General features: G+C 41.4%; 1 protein-coding gene across 2 annotated transcripts in view; it reads right to left on the reverse strand.

Annotated features, from left to right (window-relative positions):
- The window catches only part of VCL (vinculin), a 55,320-nt gene extending 49,870 nt beyond the window's left edge, over positions 1–5,450 (reverse strand). Inside the window, exon 1 of one of the 2 annotated variants that reach the window (XM_083866303.1) lies at positions 5,029–5,450. In XM_083866303.1, the coding sequence (XP_083722429.1) occupies positions 5,029–5,196 (168 nt within the window). In that variant the 5' untranslated portion in view covers positions 5,197–5,450. The remainder of the gene's footprint in view (positions 1–5,028) is intronic. The other variant, XM_083866302.1, reaches the window with a different exon arrangement.
- Between the last annotated feature and the right edge of the window lie 16,984 nt (positions 5,451–22,434).

Genomic DNA, 22,434 nt, shown 5'->3' on the forward strand with positions numbered 1-22,434 from the left:
GGCTGCATTCTTCACAAATTCATTTAAACAGGTGATTTCCAAGCTGGTGGTTTGCAGGTGTCAGTAGGCAATTTACAGCCTGTCCAGGGAAATAGAGAGCCCGTTCCAAATGACCCTGCAACCCCAGGAAACTTCTCACCTGTCAGAGGCCCGTGGATTCACAGCCAGAACATGCCAGGGGCTTCAGGTAATTATTGCTTCTTCCTCTGCTAAGGTGAGACAGGACAGCTGCTGTAGCTACACTAAATGTAACACTCCCACAGTTAACTTTTTTGTTTGGTTTAAACTTCCTGTCTCTGCCAAAATACTGATATCAGTATTCCATCTGTTTTAAGAGCTATCTGGGTAGTTTTAGTTGTGCCTAGATGGGGTGGGCTTCAGCTGGTGGTAGTTCAAAGAGACTGACCTCACAACTTCAGGAAGTCACAAAAACCTTTAACACACATGACTCTGACCCAGAACTACACAGTCTTGTTCCCATCAAGCACAATTTCCAGTTAAGCCTAATCTTACTTCAGACTGCATTCATTTACATTTTAAAATACTACTTGGCCCAGACCTACTTAAAAGAAACATTTGATTATCCATGACTATGAGATAAGAGATTTAGAGTATAAAAGACCCTTTCTGATGATTAGCCTGACCTAGCTAGTCACAGTTAGTAAGTGAGATACAGAAAGGTGTCAGTAGTGCTTTGTAAGCCTCCAAAACCTCAGTAGGTAAATAAAGCCATTTCACAGCACCCAACAATAACACCTTCTTGAGAAATGCGGTCATCAGCAATTTAGTAGAGAGTAAAGCAATTTTTTCCCATTTAAAAAATAATATAATAGAGACTGGATACATACAGACACTTGTGAACTACATATACAAGGACAGCACAGAGGATGAAATGGCAGAAGTTGCATCATCATACACAAGCACTGTTTTTTCAGAGCAGATCTGTGTCCTGAAAGATCTTAGTCACTTCATTTATTACCATTAGTGTCTTAAATCTTCCATTATGAGCATTTCATAGGAGTATCACTTTGCTCAGATGCCCAGAGCTCTGTGAAAATGAGGGACATTGAAACAGGGTAAGTCTCAAGCAACTGGTCTCAGGTAAAGCAGGTCAGATCTTTCAGACCATAAACCTGGTTCAACAGCCCAGACTCCGAAAAACCAACACCTCCTTGAGCTGCTGAGCCTTCTCCAATATTTTAAATTGTGTGCTTCCCAAGTCTCTTCTACTACCTTAATTTTCACGCAGAGAATTACAGCCAAATCTGTCAAACTCAGCAGCTTCACCCATGGCATTGTTGGTATTTGGCAGAGCAACAGCAACACTGCTCTGAGGCAGTTCTGCCTGAAACAGCAGAGAGAAGTGACCAGAGTGGGCTCTGCCTGTACTGACAGAATGCCAGAACCCATACAAGGCAGCATGGAGCTCACAACACCAGAGCAGAATTTGCTTTATCCGTTTGGCAATAATATAACATTGGTCTGAACATAAATGCTCATAAATTCACTACTGCAAAGTAACAAATATTTTTTCTCCTCTGTGAAATAAAACCGTCTATATAATGTGCGTGACTGGTTTACCACTTCTGCATCATCAGCCATCCTTGATAAAAATCCATGTTTTTAAAATAGACTAAAAGTCTGATGAGTTTAAAAAAACAACCATCACAAAAACAAAACATAACCAAACCAAAACCAAGAAAACGAAACAACTAGGGGAGGGAAAAAGCCTAAAAAACAACTAGAAAATCCACCACCATGGTTCATTTCCTCCCTGGGAAGTTTGACTAGTTAAAATTCAATTTCATTTCACTCTCCTCTGAACTAATAGGATATTTGGCAAGCTCAATATTATTTCATACCCATTAGGTAGCCTTGACTATTACCCACCAGCAGCACCACTTCTGTTGACAGTGCCACATCTTTTAGCTAAAAGAAATACCAAGTGCCAGCCTTCCCATAAGAGGCATACATTCACTACAAATAGAAGCCAATACAAAGATTAAGACTCTCAGTTAAAAGAGGGACAAATTTAGTACATTCAGAGTCTTCTGGTATCTGAAGCCTCTCCCTCAAATTCTTGGCTCCAGTCAAAGTTGATTTCTGTGCAAAAAAGCTTCTGATGCTTACCTCTTCAAGGGCTTTATCCCACAGTCAAGAAATTTCATCAAAATAGTTCAAAAAAATTGAGAATTATTGTGCAAAAGCTATTCCCCAAAAGAATATTCAAGATGCAGTGGAAGCAAACTGTTGCATATTGCAAACAGAATACCAAGTCTTTCTTTGGCATCGTACTACAGAAATTACTAACTCGTAAAGATTCACTTATTTCATTAACTTCAACAATGACTTGGACTAGCTCTTCTCCAGGATTACTTTACATTTAGGTTCTGACAAGGAAGTATCTCTATGATAGGTCTACTTGAGTGTACAAGCTTCACATTAAAAAAGCCATGTAATTTAAGATGGCATTAGGCAAACCTTAAAATACAGCATAACCATTAATGATAGAAATGCCAAAAGAAAAGTTCTTTTACAGAGGTCTCTGTCAAGGTATTTAGGAGGAGGACCCCCACTTTTGACTCATCTAAAAGTCTCTCATATCTACCAACCTCTGTTCCATCTTGAATAGTGTATTGTGCTAACTCCATCTCAGGAATGTTCAAGTTATTATTATTATAAGGTCCTTCCCTATAGCCATATAGTCATTTCCTAGCCCGTTTCCCCTCTCAGTACACCTTCTAGGCCTTCCATAAGAACGGGCCTCAAAACTTCAAAACTGCTACCAGCAATTACCTACAGACATGATAGTTAAATCAATTAAATATTGCATTTTCCAAAGTGCAGAATCCTTACTACAGGCTGAGCAGCTGGAAAGTAGTGCTGCTGTATATGGAAATTTAACACAAAAAACCTCCTTGCTCCTCAGCACTTTTCTTTATGTACTTTGTGGTACTCACACTACACTTAGAACCCTGAGCAGACAGCAACATGAGCCAGCAGCTACATTACTCTCTTGCTTGCAACTCATAATTCCATCTTTGCTTGTCACCTGGGATGCCACCAGAAGGCTTGTAATTTGAGAACCTGTCTGCACAAATCCTCCTGCTCCTGTGAAACTGCTGTTTCATAAATCACCTTACACTTCAGAGTGATGTACTGAAAACGGAACTCCAGCTAGGAAACAGAACTTTAATTCTGCATTTTTCCAACTGTAGATAAAGCTGTATTTTAACAGAAATGGGCATCTTCCTGGTAACTACCACCTCAGATTACACTTCTATTTGCTCTTTGTGAATAAACACAGAAGAAATAATTAAATCTTTCCTTTTATCTCGCTAGCAGGTAAGAAGAGAAAAACAGATGCTTCCAAAACAGCCCAAAATTAAAGAAGAGCATTATCAAGCTGCAAAAGGAAATGAATTTTGTTTCTGCATTTCTCTAATAAATGAAACTTTATCAGAACAAGTTTCTTTTGAGAGAAAGGAGGGGTGGGGAAAAATAATCACACAACCCAGTGTTACAGGGTTAGCTCAGAGAAGCAAAGCAATATTCCAACGCCTTCCTTTCAAGGAAAAGTATTTCATACACACAGGCTTCACACCCTCACAGCCAAAACACCTATTACATCAGTGAATTGCTGCAGAATGATTGTTCTTCACAAAAAGATGAGTGTCTGCTAAAGTCAGCAAGAAGCACAAGTATTCTGACAGTCTGTAATATTTATAGTCATGGCGACCAAGAGACACAGTTACACTGTAGTAAACTGCAAAATCTCAAAGTGGCAAGTTACTCTAGCAGCAGCAAGTACTACAGGCCAAAACGTGATAAATATCACATACATTAGTCATCTTGACAGTTTCTTATGCCCACAAGCCTCATGACTTCAGTGCACTAAAACACTGGTTAACAGTGACACAGTATTTTAACTTGCACAGCTGTTCATTTTAAGGCAAAGTTTACTGGCAAAGGGGTATTGCAGAATTTCACAGGATTCAAAATGAGCAAGCAACATGTGATGTTCAAAAATGAACTACTCAGTATCTGTAAACGAGCTTAACAAAGGTGCAAGGTAAGTATTACCAGGTAATTCTTAATGCAGTAGAAGAGTAGGCAATGTCACAGTGCTTTCTATGTCAAAGAAAATATTCCTGCCTTGCAACAGTTCGTTATTCTTTTGTTGATTATAAAAGTACTAATACGACTAGAACATTGCAAATGCATTAGTCACTTGCACTTCTCACAGTGCAGTGTCCATACTGCGAGTACTCGGATCTTAAAGAGACAAGCTATGCATAACTGCTTTCGAGAAGCCGAGAGACTCAGGCCAAATTTCCGTCACCTTTAGCTCCCCACAAGCAAACACTAACTCACACTCGAGGCCATGCAACAAGAACAATTTACAGCTCCAGACTTTGCCTGGAAGCCACAGGTCTGTCCCGCCTCAAAGCTGATAAGGAACGGCCAGCCTTCACCGATTTTAAAATGAAACCCAAACGCCTGGGACCTTTGGGGTTTGTTATTGGTTAGGTTTGGGATTTTTTTGGATAGGCTCACGCCAAGTTAAGTATTTTGCCTTTTATAGCGCACACACTTAAAATAGGAGTTTCCTAGGCAGCAGAGAACCACAGAGCGTTTCGGGGCGGGTTTGAACAGCCGCAACTACCGCGCTTTACTGCGCTTTGATTTGATGCCGCTCCTCAGGTGGGCAAAGGCTTCTTCGCTCCGAGACGGCGAACAACTCTCTGTTGGGACAACTCACTGCTCCATAGCGCGGCTCTCCCGGCTCTTCCCCGGCCCGAGCGGGAACAGGCGAACGCGGCTTCCAGGCGGGAGCCCAGACAGAGGTCCAGACAAGCCTTCCAGCTTAACCCTTTCCCGGGCCCGGCCGCTCCTGGCGGGGCGGGGACACCTGTCGGCGGTACCCCGGGGCTGGCGGCCCCCGCCGGAGTCCCGAGTTTGGCCGCGGCGGCCAAAGTGTCTCCCAGGAGAAGGCGCGGAGGAGGCGGGCCGGCCGCCGCTACTCACCCGCACCAGGTTGCTGACAGCGGCCTGCACGGCCGACACGGGGGCGGTGAGGTCCGGGATGGCCTTTCCGTCCACCTCCCCCTCCTCGTGCATGATGACCAGGTGGGAGATCTGCTGGGCCACCGGCTCCAGGATGCTCTCGATGGTGCGCGTGTGGAAGACGGGCATGGCGGCGGCGGGGCGGGGGGCCGGGGCCCAAACTCAGCACAAACTCCTGCCAAACTCCGTCCCCGCGGGCTGGCGCCCCACAGAGAAAGCCGCGGCCTCCGCGCTAAGAGGAAAAAGAGGAAGAACAGGAAACCAAACGACCTCTCCGAGCTCCCCTCGCCTCGGAGCGGAGAGCGGCACACGGAGAAGCGGCTGCCCGGCTCAGGCTCGCGGAGGCGGGACTCGAACTCGCTGCCCTCCTGCCGCCCGCTGGCAGCGCCCACTCCGCACTGGCGCCGCTCCTCAGCCAGGCGGCGGCTTTTCAACCGCCACAGCCCGCCCCGCCCGCGGCTCCCGCCCCCGGCCGCTTCCCCCAATGGCCGAGCCGCGGCCGCCGCTCCCAGTGGCGCAACGCCGCGTCCATCAACATTCCAGAGCCTCCTTCCCCCTCCGCCCCTCCGCCTTTCCCGCACCACCCGCCTTTCCAACCGAGCTTGGGTGCGCGGGCGCTGGTTTCCCAGAGCCGGGGTGACGTCAGACATTCTGGTGTCCATATAAGGAGACGATTAATGCCGGGGTGCCGGGGCAGCGGGGGGTGAGGGCGGTGGGATTCCTGCGCCACGCCTGCAGCCGCCGCCGCCAATTCGCATCGCTGGGCTGAGGCGGAGCGTAACCTCCTGGCCGGGTGTGTGTGGCTGGGCATGGCCGGGATGGAGGTGGCTGAGGGGAGGTGGCTGAGGGGAGGTGGCGCTCCCGGCCGGAGCCGCTGTCCGTCCCCGGGCGCTGCTCGGGGCGCGCCGCTCCGTGCGGGGCGTGCGTTCTCTGCCCGCGGCCGGCCCGCCCTGGGCGCGGCTCCAAAACGCTTCCGCCCCCGCTGAGGAAAAGTGGCGAGAGGCTGCGGGCGCCGCTTTCCGCCCCGGGCGGGGAAGGGCTGTCCCGCCGCCCCGCTCCACACGGGCGCCCCTCAGGGCTTGAGGGGGGGACATGGCGGGACCGCGCTGAGGCGGCGGCGGCCCTGTGGGGAGAGTGAACTCGGCTTGGGGTTTACCGCTATTACTAGAGCTTTTTTAAATACGCTTAGGTGAGCGGTGTGGTGTCGGGAAGAGTACAAACCATAATCAGGGACATAAATCGCGAGTTTCCTCGTGAGGGAGCGTGGCTGGCAGTCCCAGCTCAGCTTGGGGTGAGCCCTCAGGAGCTCTGCCCGCCCTCCGCCCTGCCCCGCTCTCCTTGTGGCACTGGCAGCACTTGTGGTAAATAAAATAAAATAAAATAAATAAAACGTGAGTGAGGAGTTACGCTCTGCACTTCTTACTTTTTTTGATAAACGGGCGCAGGGTCAGATTCGGAAAGTTGTTGCTGGATTGTCTGCCTTTTAATCCTCGCGCTGCTATTTTAAGCGATAAATCAATGTCCCTGTCAGGCGAGGTTGCGGTGTGAAGTGTTCCAGAGCAAACAATGTGTTTTCTGTGCAGTGTTTGAACACAGCCACTCCTACCAGGAGACACAGGGACTTATATAAAGAGCAATTAAATCAGTAAGGCTGGTGTGAGCTCAAGGGTCTCTTTGTAATTTACACCAGCGTTGTCACGGTGGGAGCTACAGGGACAGTTACAAGTTGTAGGCCTAAAAAGCCATAAAAAACAGATTTTGTGCACACTTAAGAAATCTTAGCAACACCTTTAGCTCAGAAGTGTTTTGGCTTGTTTACTGTTTTACAGTATACTATTTTAGTATGATGGAAATTGTATTTCTCTGTGTGTATTTATTGAATCTCCAATGGTAGGAGTCACAGTACTGACTTGCATGTTGTACTGTCCCACTTGGTTTGGAAAGAGGCTTGATAACAGATAATCAAATTATGCTATTGGCATGCAAAACATAATTACAGTATCAGTCTTTCAGCAGTAATGAGTGTTTTAGGTTACTTGAACTGTGCACTGTAAGAGCAGCTTGTGTTGTTTGCTATTGGCTGTATAGCAGGTACCATTTTTAGCATATACATCCCAGCAGTGCCTCTTTCACATACTGTGGATCACTAATAACCAGAATAGATATAAATCCTTCTGGACAGCAGAGTGCAGGAGCTGGGAATTACAAAAAGCAATTAGTCCATGTCTAATAATCTGCTAAATTCTGTTTAATGGAAGCATGCAAACTTAATAACCCCCACATATTTAGTCATTTGTGGGACTTGCACATAAGTGAAGCTCTTTGATTAAAAAAGTTGCTTTAGATTTAGGGTTGTGTGTACTGACTTATGGCTGAATATGCACGTTTATGCATATAACTTTCAGGGGAAAGTGTTATCTGATATTATAAAAGGCTGATGTGGTGGCTCAAATACGTACAGTTACTACAGGCAAATTTAAATACAGAACAAATGAAAAATTTCGGTGGCCTCCTGAAACTTTTCCTACCTACAGGACCAAAATCTGTACTTGAATTTGGGATGTGTTGGCATTAAGAGTCTGTTTCACTATTTCACTTATATTTGTGTAATTTTTGCCCATACAAAATTTAAATTTTATTCTTTACATTATGTGACTGTACTGCATGTCCATCACTGAAATTTCCTCTGTGCTGTTGGTGTGGCTGCCTAATTTTTAAAGCCACATCCAGCAATATTCCATGCAATTAACAGCAATATATGTAACACTGCTTTTGTAACACTGTTGTTGTTGGGTTTGGTTTGTTTTTTTTTTAAGTATTAAATTTACAGAGTTTTCTCTTTCCTTTGCAGTATTCACAGCTGTCACATTGATGTCATAAGAGTAGCAGCTTTGAGGCAGGTACTTTTTTCAAAAAGTTCAGTTTCTTACTGTGATGTTGCTTCCCCAGGTTCTTCAATAATCATTAATTCATCAGGTCCTAGTAGATGGTTAGAAAGTAATGATAGATTTTATGTTTTCTGTTTATAAAGCCCAGGATGGAAACATGTGATTTCTTTTGTCCTTTTCCAATATGTTATTTCATATCAAACAAAACAAATAAAGGGATGCAAAATCTCCTTTCCTTTCCACACACTCAAATTGTTAGCGTTATTAAGAAGTAATATCTATTATTAGTATGACCGTGGTGAACCAGCATCTCAAATAAGTTAATGTGCTTAGAATGAAAGGTTTAGCTTTTAAGGCATTCTTTCCATGTCTTTTAGTGTTTCATCCAAACTCAGGTGAGTCCAGTTAAACCCATTTCTGCAGAGAACCTGATGTCAACAGACTCTTCTGCTTACGGAAATCTCCATTGTCTACAGGGGCATAGTGTCTCTCTGACCCAAATGATCAAATAAATTCTCCTTTTTTCACAAGTCTTTTAACGAAGCAAAGAAATTCTCTCTTTTCTTCCACTGAGGTAAGTGAGATGCATGAATACAGCAGCAATAGGCTTAGGTGGAAAAATGGAGGACACTGTGTGCTTACAAAAAAAAAAAAAAAAAAGTATAGCTGCAGTGCTATGCCACAGTGTCTTTTGGAGAGTTCTGTATCCCATGCTCAGGGTACATGCCACTGGAGCTGCAGGTGGCAGGAGCAGTGAAACTGAGCTGTTTGTAAAGAAATTCATGAACCTGCAGTTGTCTGCAATTCTAAGGTATTTTGCTTGTATTAATACTTTATTGGAGTGAATGTGTCTGATTAGTTCAATGCACTAGCCTCCATTTTACAGTAGTTATTTTCAGTAGTAGGTACCACAGCAGAGAAGAATTAGGCTTTCTAGGTAAATACACTTGTCTGTGATTAATTACTTTTCCCTGGAATCATCTGATTTCGTTCCTTTACTGGACCAACTTCTAACTTTTCTGAGTAAAAACTAATTAGCTACCTGAGGAAATTTACAGGAATGCTATATTCATATATTGCATAAACTGGATTGTATGTGTCTTGATCATATGAAGATTTAAGCATATGTTGAAATTTAAGGTTTATACTCTCTTTTTATCAGCTTCTGGAGAATTGGAGGCTACTGTTGATCAGGGAACATTCTGCATTTCCCTCTTATCAAGCATTAACTTTGGGTAATCTAGGGAGTAAGCAATGGATGATTGAATTTTAAATTAGAAGTTGGGGTTTTCTTTCTTTCCATGGTAATGCCCACCATAAATTTTAAATTTGTCATGAGTTTGTTGTAGAATGTATCAATGTACTAATAGCTCTAGTGTGTAGGTGACTGGCACAGGAGGAATAAGTTTCATGCCTAATAAACTACGACCTTGGAGAAAGAAAGAGCACATTACTAAGGTGTTTGACAGTGTAACTTCACCATAATGGCCTGTCAATGTGCCTTGCCATTATTTATTTGACTTTCACCATGAAACCAGGTTAGGTTCTGTTTAGTTCTGCATCTTGGCTGGCTGTGTTCTAGGAACTGCAATGCCACCAACACTTCAGAATTTTTATACAGTGACTCATCATCAGTCATTATCTGAGCTAGATGGGGGCAGGCTGTTACAACTGGAAAATTTACATCACAGTTGTCATCCAGCTCCTGAACACAAACTTTGTTTCATCCCACAACACCACTTGGTTCCCAGCTGCCCTTCTATAGCTGTGTTCTGTTGCTGTGCAGACACAGTGGGCCTTAGGTCAGCTGAGAAGGCTGCTACCAATTCCTTGTTTCCTGCAAGGGTTTTCTTGCTGGAAGTTCTGCTGGGAAACCAAGGGTGCAAATGTAGTTAATTTTTTTTTTTTTTTTCATTTTTCTTCTCAGTTACTGTACTGAAAACCCAAAACTTTTTTTAACTACACTGCATCCTGACATGTTTTATTGTGGAGTAAGTATTGCACCAATTGTAACAACAAAATTCAATGAATGTTTTTAAGAACATGAAACACGTAGAAAAAAAGGTAAGCATAATAAATGTATGTTTTTGTGTGTTTATTCTAGAAATTGCTAACTAGGGATGAGGTTCAAAAACAGTTGTCAACTTTTCTTCTAAAAAAATTGCAGGTGAAAATATATTTTCATGTACGTGCAAAGCACATATGATGGTGTATGTGCAGTTAAAATTACACAGTAAGTAAATGCAAACAAAAAGTCTTTCTACTCTTGTGTTGACATTACTATTAACCTACAGTAGATTTCAGTGTTTCATAGAGCAACAGGTGGTTTTCAGGAGCTTGACTCATACTGGCTCAGAGCTTGTCAGTATAATTGACTACCTGGTAAACAATCCAAGGGCTTTATTTACAGTAGGTGACCCTTTTAATAGTCTAAACATTCATTTTGTAAATAGGGATTTCGGCTAATATTTATGGTCATTTCTATACACAGACACAAGAAAATTGAGACAAACCAAAGATGTCAAATGTGTTCAAGTTAATAATATTAAACCTCATGTGGGTGTTGTCATTTGGCTTTAAATGGCCTTTGCTGCTCAGTGATTCCTTTCCAAGAGCATGCTTTGTGAGAGCAGTAAGGCTTTTGTCATCAAGCAGTTTACAGTTCTGCTGCATCTACCAACTGAGATGTGGCAACTGACTTCTGGTATGGTCTTGGTGTAGTTCCTTAAAAAGAAGAGGCTGTTTTAAATTACTCCTATTGATCAGTTTAAGCTTCCCCTGTTTTACTTTAAATGGACAGAATCTCAGGTGAGATGCCTACAATAAGTTCTCATATTTTTTATCTGCCTCGCAAGAACAGATCTTGATACTTAGTCCTTTTGTTAAGTATTTTTGTTTGCAGGTGTGTTCAATTTCATTTCAAGGACATCTGTATCCAAATCAGACTCCAAGATGATCTAAGCAATACTTGATTTTTTGGGAGCAGGGGTACATGTTCATCAGTGCCTCTGCAGGCTTTTTTCCCAGCTTCTAATATTAGGTGCTTGTATGGATCAGCTCCTTTCCTAGTGGTTCCTTGTATTGGATTTGATTTACTCAAGTATTAAAGCATGTGTGTGCTGGGAAGTGTAAGCTTGGTCTGAAATTTTAAGTGTTCTGCTGCTTTGGAGTCTCATAAGTTATTTATTTCCGTACTGCAGGATTAACAGACTTGGGGGGTTCTGCAATTCTTCCTGTGTTCAAATTCACCACAAAGTCAAAGCCTTTAGACTGGCCAACACTTCTTGGAAAGCCACTGGCTGAAATTAAGAAGGACCATATGGAGTAATAATGAACTCTTCCCATATATGCCTGTATGTGATTGACTTTTAACTGCATAATTGTAGAGATCTTTAACATTTTCATAGTTTCTTTATGGCTTCTATAATTATCTGATTTAATGTGCAAGTTAAAGATTTGTAGCCATATATTAGTAGCTAAAGGAGTTTACTGACATCAACAAATACTAAATGGCCAAATTAGACTTCAAAGAGGAAATGCTAGATAGCACTTAATTCCTGTATCAGTTTATAAACTCCCTCCATATACAGTGGAGATATAAATCCACAGAATAAATATACTTTTTTTGGAACTAACTTTGGAGTTTCTTATCTGTGTGTATTCAGTAACATGTCTTGACTAAAACTCTTCAAGCGTCTCAAAGGAGCTTTAAGTAATTACAATAGAGAAAGACAATTAGCCTAATGCAAAAATACTTCCTTTTTCCTGCCCCCAGATCCTGAACTTGCAGCTATTTTCATATAAATGGACCTTGTACTTGGGGAAAATTCAGCAGGACTCATTGTAAGATTGCTTTGTGAACCTTTTTGTTCTCTGTTCCACATAAAATGCAGTGGCATTACAGAAAGGCCAGTGTGTATTCAACACTGGCATTCATGATTTTAAAGTTCATTAGGGTTGTTTTAGGAGAGTGTAGGAGAGTTTTATCCTGCTGCAAAGGGAAGAATCCAGAATGACATTGATTCATGCTACATTATTGGGCCTGAAAAGTCTGTTCCCATGGCATATTATGTCCATAAGTTTTGTTTTAGAATCTCTTCAGTATACCAAAAAATTATCATCTTTCTCTTAGTCTCCTCTATAGCTAGATTCCTAGCTATTAAAAATCAAACTGTGAATCTTTTATCCATAGGGAAGATCCCTGTGCTTTGCCTTGCTTTCCTGGAGGTATCAATTGTTAGTGGTATTTTGCCCCATTCCACAGGTGACACTGTCATGTCAGTATTCAGAGATAGGAATGAGAAGTTCATAAATCCTGACATCAAGGAGCTTGGTTATAAACTATTAGTTCTGTTAAAATGTTTCAAAGTGATTCCTATTTAAGGCATTATATGCAATACAGTATCATGTATTCAGTGCACTTACGAAGGGCAACAGTTGATTAATAAAAAAATTGACATTTTTTGAAATTAGGAGCTGTTTGGGTTCTGCTGTCTTGATGCTGCTGGAGGATGAGAAGAAAAAATTATGGGCTATTAAATTTGCTCCCAATGCCCTAAAATGCCAGGGGTGAAATGAAATTCCTGTTTTGGTTTTGGGATCTGTGCGTAGAAAAATGTCCCTGATGCCAGGCAACAATATTTTCTGTGTGGGTCCTCCTCTGTTGCACACTTTGTCAGCACTGCCAACTCAATGGTAAAGTGTGTGCAAACTGGTGCTGAAAGAGGGGCCAGAGCCTCAGCAATGTCCCACTGTGCAAAGTGTGCTGTGCTTGTGAAACCTTGCCTCCTGAGACAAACGTTCTGCCTTCATCACAGTTCCCCTTGCAAAGCACTTAGCCAAGGCTAGACTCACATTTTTCACTCATACTGTATTTGATTTACATCAGCTGAAGGAAATGGTAATGTGCAACAGTGACTCTGGAATTTAAACAGAAACCCACAAGGGATCTCCATGCTGAAGGCCAACTTCCAAATATGGGAGAGGAGAAGCAGCCGTAGTAGCCTGGGAAGACATCCTCAGCACAGCAAGGGACAAAATAGTTGGAAGTATATGAGCTTTTTGGAATTTGTTCAGAAAGGTAACTGCTGTCATGTTTTAGTCAGAGTGATGGAATGAAATACAAATACTGTGATTGCAGAAAGGAGCATGGTTTATGTTAACTATCTGGGCCCAAACAGCAGAAGTGCAGCTATTTTTTTTCAATTTTAAGTATGTAATAGTGCACTTACTCCAGATCCAAATGTGTATCTAAACTCTGCCAATATCAATCTGTTACAATCACAGTTTAATCAGGAAAACCCATAAGAAAAGCATTTGTGAGGAAATTAATGGGGCTCAGTGCCAGGTCTGGTTGAAATTCTGCCAGAACATTTTCTCTCAATAGAAACAAAATCACCAATACTTAGACCCCACATTCTGCAAATTCTGATTCAAAGGCTTGAGAAGAGCTTTTAATACACATATAGCCTCAAAAATGTAGAGGCTCAACAGATTCTATTTGCTGGTAGATTCACTTGTATTTAGCTGTTGCAGATTTTTGAGGCTTCTGATTTCTGTGAGCAGCACTAGCTACATGTCAGCCAAGCACATAGAGAGGCAGTGACCTACAGGGCAAAAGAGTACAGAGCCAAAGCAGCAAGGGCAGCTGACAGAGTAGGGGAGTGCAATGTGGTTCACATTTCTAGTGGGCCACTGTTTACAGAATTTTCTGTAAGTGGTACCCTTGTTCACTGCATTATAGACAAGGCCTAGGACCTTTTGTTAGCATGAAGTTAAATCTGGCTTTTAGAAACAAACAAGGAAAATTAAGCCAAAGTCTTACAAATTGAAATGCTATTAGAAAAACCTTCCTCTTATGCATGTGGGCTTCTTATGAAGGAAAATAATTTGTAGGCTGTTTTTCATAGTGACTGTGAAAGAATTATGAGTTTTCTAGGATAGCTCAGGCAAGAATGGCTGTGAAAGAGACAGGGTGCTTGTTGTCCTGGGACGCTGTCAACATGAAGGTGGGAGCAATAGATTCTATTTTTCTTTTTAAACTCCTTAAAGCAAATATCCTGTATTCTGTCAGCAAATGAGAATTAATTGCAGCATGTTTCAAACTTCTTGAGCTGACTCTGCTGTCTAAACAACAATTGAATTTGAGTTTCTTTAAGGTAGTATGTTGGTCCATATAAGAGTATATTGTTTATATGTCATTAAGTAAAAACATGAACACTTTTCAGGTTGATGAAAAGTGCAAGCTGTAGTGGAAAGGACTCCTAAATTTTAAGCCATAAGTCTCTCAAATTAGGATTGTATATGTTAAAGTTGAGTCATAGTAGTGTCATTAAATGACACCCTTATCTTTCAGAGTGGTTCAAAATAGGAAATGTAGCAATTTGGATAAAGTTGTTTCTGCCTAACTGAAGAGATTCTGGACATTATTCTGTTAGAAGGTGTGGATGCTGTTTGGTAGATGTATTTTATGCCTTGCAAGGCTTAAACCCTAATGCCTCATTTGGTTCTGCTTTTCAGCCTGCATTCCTGTACATGATCATGGAGTCCAAAAATTAATTTGCAATGTAAAAGACTCCTCCTCCCAGTACATGCTAAAACTGTTCAGACTTCAACTGAAGAATTAAAAAAAAAATCTTCAATAGAGGTATATTTTCACTGTATCATCATCAAAAACCTTATTGATTCCAAAAGCTTGTATGGAAAAAAATTCAAAAGCCATTTGTACAATTTCACAAATCGACCCATCAGGGCCTATTAAATACATAGACACACTATTTGTAGTTCAAATCCCCATCTTTAAATTTTTCAGCTGAACATATGTACTTTCAGAATTGTTATTTTATTCTCGCCCCCCTTTTGTACTCTGTCATAGACATTTACTGTTGACCACCTTCAGGGTTAGGATACTGTGCTAGGAACACACATGGCCTGACTGGGCATCTTCATGTTGATCCTGTGAAATGGTTCTACTCTAGCACCTCATGAAAGAAAGGATCAAAATTTGTGTCAGGGTAACAAGTAACTTCAGGGTGATAATGTGTGATATGAAAGTAACTTATCTTCTGTTTCTGTTACATCCTCTTTTCTGTGACTGAGCTTTTCCTCTCCTCGAATTGACTCGTCTCTGTTGCAACAAAGATATATATTGTATAAACACAGTACTGTTTCCATTTGATAATTAGTGATAATGTGAGGGAAAACAATGTGTGCTATGTCATCATATCCTGGCACTATGGACAGCCACGGACACAGTGATCTGAGAAGCACAGCTGTGGATCAGGTCATGGAGTGGGCTTGCATCTAGTCATGTGGCAAGGACTGCTTGCTGAACAAACTTTTAAATGCCATGCATGCTTTTATCACGCCAACATGAGCTGTAAGAAAAGAATTGTACATATATTAAATATATGCACATTATGTGTTAAATATATGTACATAAATGCTTGTATTAATGCATGTACTCCCATGCACCTGATTGACATGCTTATCACAAAATGGGAAAGGCTGGGAAGGGATCACAGGTGAGGTCATCTCGTTCAACCTCTCTGCTCAAGCAGGGTCTTCACAGAGCACATTGCACAGGATTGCATCCAAATTGTTCTTGAATATTTCCAGTGAGGGAGACTCCACAGCCTCTCTGGCCAATCTGTTCCAGTGTTTGGTCACCTTGACAGTAAAGAAGTTCTTCCTTATATTCAGGTGGAACTTCCTATGTATCAGTTTCTGCCTGTTGCTTCTTTTACTGTTGCCCAGCAGAGCAACAATACTGAGCAGAGCCTGGATCCATCCTTTCAACACCCTCCCTTCCGACACTTCCAAACAGGGATGAGTTTCCCTCTCAGTGGTCTCTTATCAAGGATGATCAGGCCCAGCTCCCTCAGCCTTTCCTCATAAGAGAGATGATCCAGTCCCTTAATCATCTTTGTCACCCTCTGCTGGGCCTGAGCCAGGAGCTCCATGTCTCTCGTGTCCTGGGGAGCCCAGACCAGGACACAATGCTATAGATGCCCCTCATTAGGGCTGAGAAGAGGGCCAGGGTCACCTCCCTCAACCTGCTGGCAATGCTCTTCCCAAGGCACCCCATGACACCCTTGGCTTTCCTGTCCACAAGTGCACGCTGCTGGCTCATGAACATCTTGTTGTCCACCATGACCCCTTAGATCCTTCCCTGCAGAGTTACTTTCCAGCAGATCAGCCCACAGCCTGTACTGGTGACAGTATTTATGGCACTCTCTCTGAAATATTTTCTTTGCATCTCCTTTATGTAAGTTGGGAGCAAGCTTGTGGCATCTCTCTCCCAAAAAAGAAGCCTGGAAACAACTTCCCATGGTTTCATGCAAGCCTATTCTCAATCAAAATGTCTCTAACTAATATAGCCTAAAAATGCTATGTGTCTTTAATTAGGTTTGCATTTCTCTTGGAGACTGGGAGCAAAGGCAGAGAGAACATAATGCAATAGAAGCCCTGGGAAAATTAGATCTGAAAATGAGGTAAAGAAAACAGATTCTGAGCACAGGACTGAGACAGGGAGAAAATTTATTTTGGGAACATCGTTTAGGCATTCTACTGACAAGACTGCTTTGAGTAGCTGAGAGATTTCAAGAAAGGAGATTTTATTTTGTCCATGAAATGACAGTGAACATAGGAAACATGCTTTCTATATTTTAATTTCAAATTAATGATAAAGGAGAGGAAAAACATGGGTCAAAACTAAGGCACAACATTTTAAGAAATTGCTCACACACACATACACACATCTGAATACATACAGTTCACGTGTCCACAACAGAAACCCCTTGGGATGTCAACTTCCTCCTGCTGCTGTAGGAAACCAATACTACTATAACTTTCAGGAAGAGTTTAAAATAATATCACTAAGTGGATTTCCAAATGTGAGTTTGAGCGGGGAAGGCCATTTGCTGCACTAGCTGTTGTCAGGAAAGCTCTGCAGAGGCAGTGAGTTTCTGAGGACTAACTGTGGTCCTTGATGGTTATGAAGTGTATCACTGTGGCACAGCTGCTTTCCAAATCTTGCAGCTGAGACAACCCTGAGGTGCACATTTTAACTTTCACCACTGGATACTAACGTTTAGTTCTCCTTTTAACTGTATCATTGCAAAATACAGGAGTGTTAGTTAAATAGCTGAAGTACAAAATGAGCCAGGGTTTGGGGATTTGTGAGGCTCAAACCCTAAGAGCAAGTGCCTTTCAAATGGCTACAGAAAGGGCTCCAATACTCTGGGGACCCCTTTGATTGCATGTCAAATGTACCATGCCAAGATGAGATATAAATATCAATTGCCACGTGTTATGATAGGAAATAAACCTGCCAATGAAAGAGCAGATGTCCTTGCATGAGGTCTGTCTTGCATGGAATAGGAAAGTGATTATTATGTCTCTGACATTGATCAGGGTTACACAACCGATAACAAGATCATTGAATTTGTGCATTTGTGGTTAGGCTGTAAGAAAATTTAAGTCCTATTCCACACTAGCAAACAAATGTCATTAGTCTTCTTAAAAACAACAAAAAAAAGTGAGTGCAAAAAGAACGTGAATATATTTTTAGGAAACAATTATATTACAGATGCAAAAATCCAAAGCAGATGTGCATGTCATGAGAGACATCTTTTTTTTCACAAAGCCTCTAGTGAGTGCAAGCCGATGAACACAGAGATGCTGTGTGAGTGCTGGACCATGGCCTTTGCACTGAAATCCAGCAGATCATATGGAATCATGCAGCAGGCTACACTGGAGAAGGAGGAAATGTAAACACTGCATCCTGGAGGCTGCCATTCTGCTCTCTCTGCCCACAAAATAGGAAGAGATAGAGTTGCAACTTAACCTGTGTCTCTAAGACAACATTAAAAAAAAATTAAGAAAAGAGCAAATAAATCTAAAAAAAAAAAAAAAAAAAGACATGCATCCTCCCAAAAAAACCCCAAACTCAACTGAAAAACTCCCATCAAACCCAACACACAAATAAACAAAAAAAAGCAAAGTCCACCTGATCCAGAAACAGTTCAATAGGCTGAATCTGCATAGCTTAGATTCTGCTCATGATCTCTCCAGTCCAGGGCTGGAACTGCAGGAGGTGCATAAAGGCAAGAATTTGGGAGGTCCAGGAGTAGAACAAGAGGGACTGTGGACATGCAGACAGCAGAGAGAGAAATCCTTAGTAAATGCAGGACAAGAAGAACAACAGCTGTCAGAGGCCAAGGGTTAAGGTGCCTTGCCCCAGAAGAGCTATGTAAAGAATCTTGCCCAGCACCTGTCCATGGTGTCCCCAGCTCAGTTGTTCTGAGATAACATCTAAAGCTGCTAATATATATTGGAAAAAAAAAAAAAGGAAAAAAAAAAAAAAAAAAAAAAAAAAAAAAAAAAAAAATACTGAAGACAACCATGATAATGATGACATTCATTTGGAAAGAGTCATTTAGGAAAGATTGGACTCTGGCACAAGCCGAGACCAAAAAGGAGACCTAAAGAGAGGAGTAGCCATTATGATAAAATAATTTGGGTTTTTTTACAAAGATTCGATGACAAAACAATGTAAAAGTGCATGAAAACATAAACTAAGTTATATTCAGAGGGGTGATACTTGCCTCCAATGAAGTTTGAGCCTACTATAAACTGTTAAATACTCTTAAGTTATGGCTTACTTTGAGTACATGTGAATGTACAGACACTGCAGGGAATTAACAATGCAGCTGATAAAAACTACAGAGTGGAGAAGTGTGCTGCTTTGCTACATATCCAGTCTGTGCCTCTCCCACCTCACCCAAAATCAAAGGAGTTTCTTTCTACTTTACTGTTTTTTTCTACTTTCACCTTCTGCCCTCTGTAGACTGAATTTCAAGCAGATCAATACATGGGAAATAAGATGTCACTGCCCCCTTAGCCTGCAAAATCAAACTGATGGCAGCTGACACCTCAGAAATGTTCTCTTGCAGGTGCCATGGCAGGAAGATGGCTTTTATGGTGAGCAGAGGTAATTTGGCACCACTGCTAGTGCTACTTCAAATGCTTCCATATGTATGGAATGCTCCAGAGCTTCATGAAAATCCCCAGGCTGTTTCTCTTTTCTCTTTTGTCTTTCCCAGCTGGCATCCTACAGCCACACTGAGTTCAGACTTCTTAGTATTCCAAAAGCAGAGAAGGATACCTTCATTTGTGATAAGAAGTAGAAAGTACTTCCTCTGTACATTTTTCTAGGAGCACAAATACTTACATAGGCTTTCCACAGGAAGGTAGCAGTTGTCATATAGCTCAGACCACTAACCCCCCCCCCCGCCAAGTTCAATTAGACTGTGGCCAGTCCTGATACTTTCAGAAGAAGCTTTAAGAAAACCCACTTAGGAACTCCCATCCATGGTAGGAGACTATGAGTGTTCTTTTCACCCCAATAATGTGACAGTGAATTCTTCTTGTTACTTTTGTTGTAACCTGAGTATAAAGCAAACTCCTTTTGGACATGAAATAGTGCTGGGTCAGAATTTAGATGCATTCATTCCCCCACACAGGAAAATCCTATTCGGGTGGGATTTCACAGGCTGCATAATTCACATAGTGGCAAAACGACATTCATAAGTATTTGGATTTACAAAACTGATGAGCTCACAAAACTCCCATTGTAATCTGCAAGAAATACACATACAACATCATGATTTGAGATTATGAGCAGTAAATACTACTATCTTTTTCCTGCCAAAATCTACAGTTATTAAGAAACTCAAAGTGTTGTTTGGCAGTAATAATAATAATATCAATTTATCTGCTGGTAGATTGATCTCCATTGTTGTGGATTATCTGTTTTCTCTGCAAGTAATGGTATTGCTTATATCTATGGGTACACTTTGCAAGTTCATTCATCACTGTATTTTTCAAAGGATAGTTTAGATATTAGCTAATGTGTAGTACTCTCTTCTGAGGTTGGCATGGGATAGGTCTTATTTTAGAAAAGAAGGAACTGAGACTTTTTAAAAATAAACAACTTTTCCTTCTTTAGTAGTGCCTGAAATTACTACATCATATTTTTACGCTTAGTCTGTACTGCCTCTTCTTGAAATATTTGAGAGCACTTTCTTTATGTGCTTTTATTTTACATAATTTGACATGAACAGATTAATTGCACATCAGTCTCAGAGGTGTCAAGAAGTGGTCTCTGAATTAGTTTCACAGTCCAATCCTATTACAGGTTTTAGCCAATGGTCTTGAATACATCTGTGAATAACCACCTGAGTTGTAATACCCCAAAGTGTTCAACACTGTTAGTTCTGTTCTGCCAGTTCTGGGCAGTGATATACATGGCTGAGAATCCATTCTCTTAAATTCTTAATTATAAGTGTTAGATTTCAGATAGAGGTGATGTGATACTACTTATGTCTTGGCAGTGTTTTTTCCTCTGAGCTCCCATTCTTGAAATGTTTGGCATAGTTAAAGTTTTCTTTCATGGGGTGATTTATTTACTTTGTGTAAATGATACTGTTGTAAGATACTGCATATCTTTCAAATGTTTACATGAATATTTGAACATATGGAAGAATATTTAATATAAACTACTAGTTTTATACGCAAACAAGACCCAAAAAAAGTCTTATACCCCAGTCTTCCATAATTTCTGCATCAGCCATTATTTGACCCAGATTTCATAAGTACTTAGCCCAAGTTCACAAAATTTTATCCAAGTCCTAAGCACCCAAGGAAATATCTTTACTGAAATCCTCATGTCAGTGAGTTAATAGAATGTACACATACTGTAACAGGCCAAGGAATTTACCCCTGAACTTAAAAGAACTTCTGTGACCAGGAAAAAAAATCCGGAGACTATTTCCCTGTTTTAGTATTATCAGGACTAATGGTATGTGCACATTATTCCCAAACATATTCAGTCCAGACTTAAACAGTTTTGACAGTCCAGAGGTGCTCCTGGATATTGCAAAGGGAGCTGTGAAGCAGAGCAGGAGCTGCCCTTGGACTGTGCACATAAACACTTTGAATGTTACTTAGTCTAGTTAAAACTAAATCCAGCTTCTTGAACCAAAGACATTTCTTCTGTAGAATTTGCAGGTAGTAGCTCAGCAATGGAAAAGGTCAGCAGTGTCTGACCACAATAAATATTGTTATGGTGAACACAGTGCACAGTCTGTGCTGGCCAGAAAACTGCACAGAGCTTGGTGTGCCCCAGGTTCCTTTGTGAAGAGCCATAAAGGAATAAGTAATGTACAGGAGGCTTTATAACTGTGGATGGAAGCTGGGGAATATCTATTCAGTCATGAATGTCACTGGTGAATTTTAACATCTTCCAGAATGTCTCCCAGGGTCTGCAAAGGTTTCAGACACTCTGGGAGATGACAAGCAGCTCACGTAGGACTCTCAGACAGAATTTATATAGGCTGTGACATTCCAACATGCTTTTTGGTAACAGTAGACTATTACTGTTACAAAACTGCTATTTGCATTCTCCTGAGGGGGAATGTATCCCCTTAGATATTAAATCCCTGATAGGAAGCACCTCACCAGCAACTGAGGGCAGTGCAGCCCATTTGCTAACAGTTGTCACAACATGCTGAGTAGAGCTGTAAACTTTTCCTAGCAGATCATTTATGCCATCTCCCACAGTAATTCTAGGAGTAGTCTGCCCACTTCATGCAGGACAATATTAGTTTTCTGTTTGCTGAAGAACTAGACACACCAAGTAGCACACAGAGGGCCAGCAGAAACAGATATTCTTGCAGTGGCAGTTGTATAGAGTTACTATTACAAAAGTGAGTAAGGTGGTGTAAACTAATATTTTATTTGTGTCGTCATCTGTAAAGACACAAAGGCCTTGCCTTTGTTTGGAATTAGGCCTGCAGACACTGAGGTAGAGGAAACAGTACAACTTCCAGTTCTCTAAGAGAGAGAGCAAATAGGTGCTTTTCTCAATCCTGGAGTCATCTCTGCTCACAGTATTTTTTGTTCTTGTTTCTTGGGAGTTTACCTTGTGCAGGAATACCGGAAACTGTAAGTGTGATTTACAGACCAAACAATGCCCTAGATTTCAAACGATCTGCAGTGTTGCGACAATGTGAGCTGTGACAAGGTCAAGTTTTTGAAGAGCAACACCCCAGAGTGTACAATTCATTGTGAATGAGACAAGTGTTCTCAGTTCAAAGTATTTATATGAAGTAAAGACTTCTAAAAAGAGGTAAAAATAATTCATGTGTATAAAAGCTACTTTAAAATCACCTTTAAAAACAGATCACCTTTAATGTGTTCAGAAATATAATTCATAACTCTTTGTGGAGACTCAGTGACAGGCTCCCTTTATGCCCTGTGTATCATCCCTCCCACCTAGCCCACTGACTAATCTACTTGTTAATAGCTCACACTCTGAAAGAAATTCATCACCCACATCTGTATTGCTTTCTCCTGGACCTGACAGGCTGTAGCTTCTTCCTGGACCTGACAATGGTGGTGCAAAAACCAGCATAAA

Source organism: Zosterops lateralis, assembly GCF_965231275.1.
Source record: "Zosterops lateralis genome assembly, chromosome: 8".
NCBI lineage: Eukaryota > Metazoa > Chordata > Aves > Passeriformes > Zosteropidae > Zosterops > Zosterops lateralis.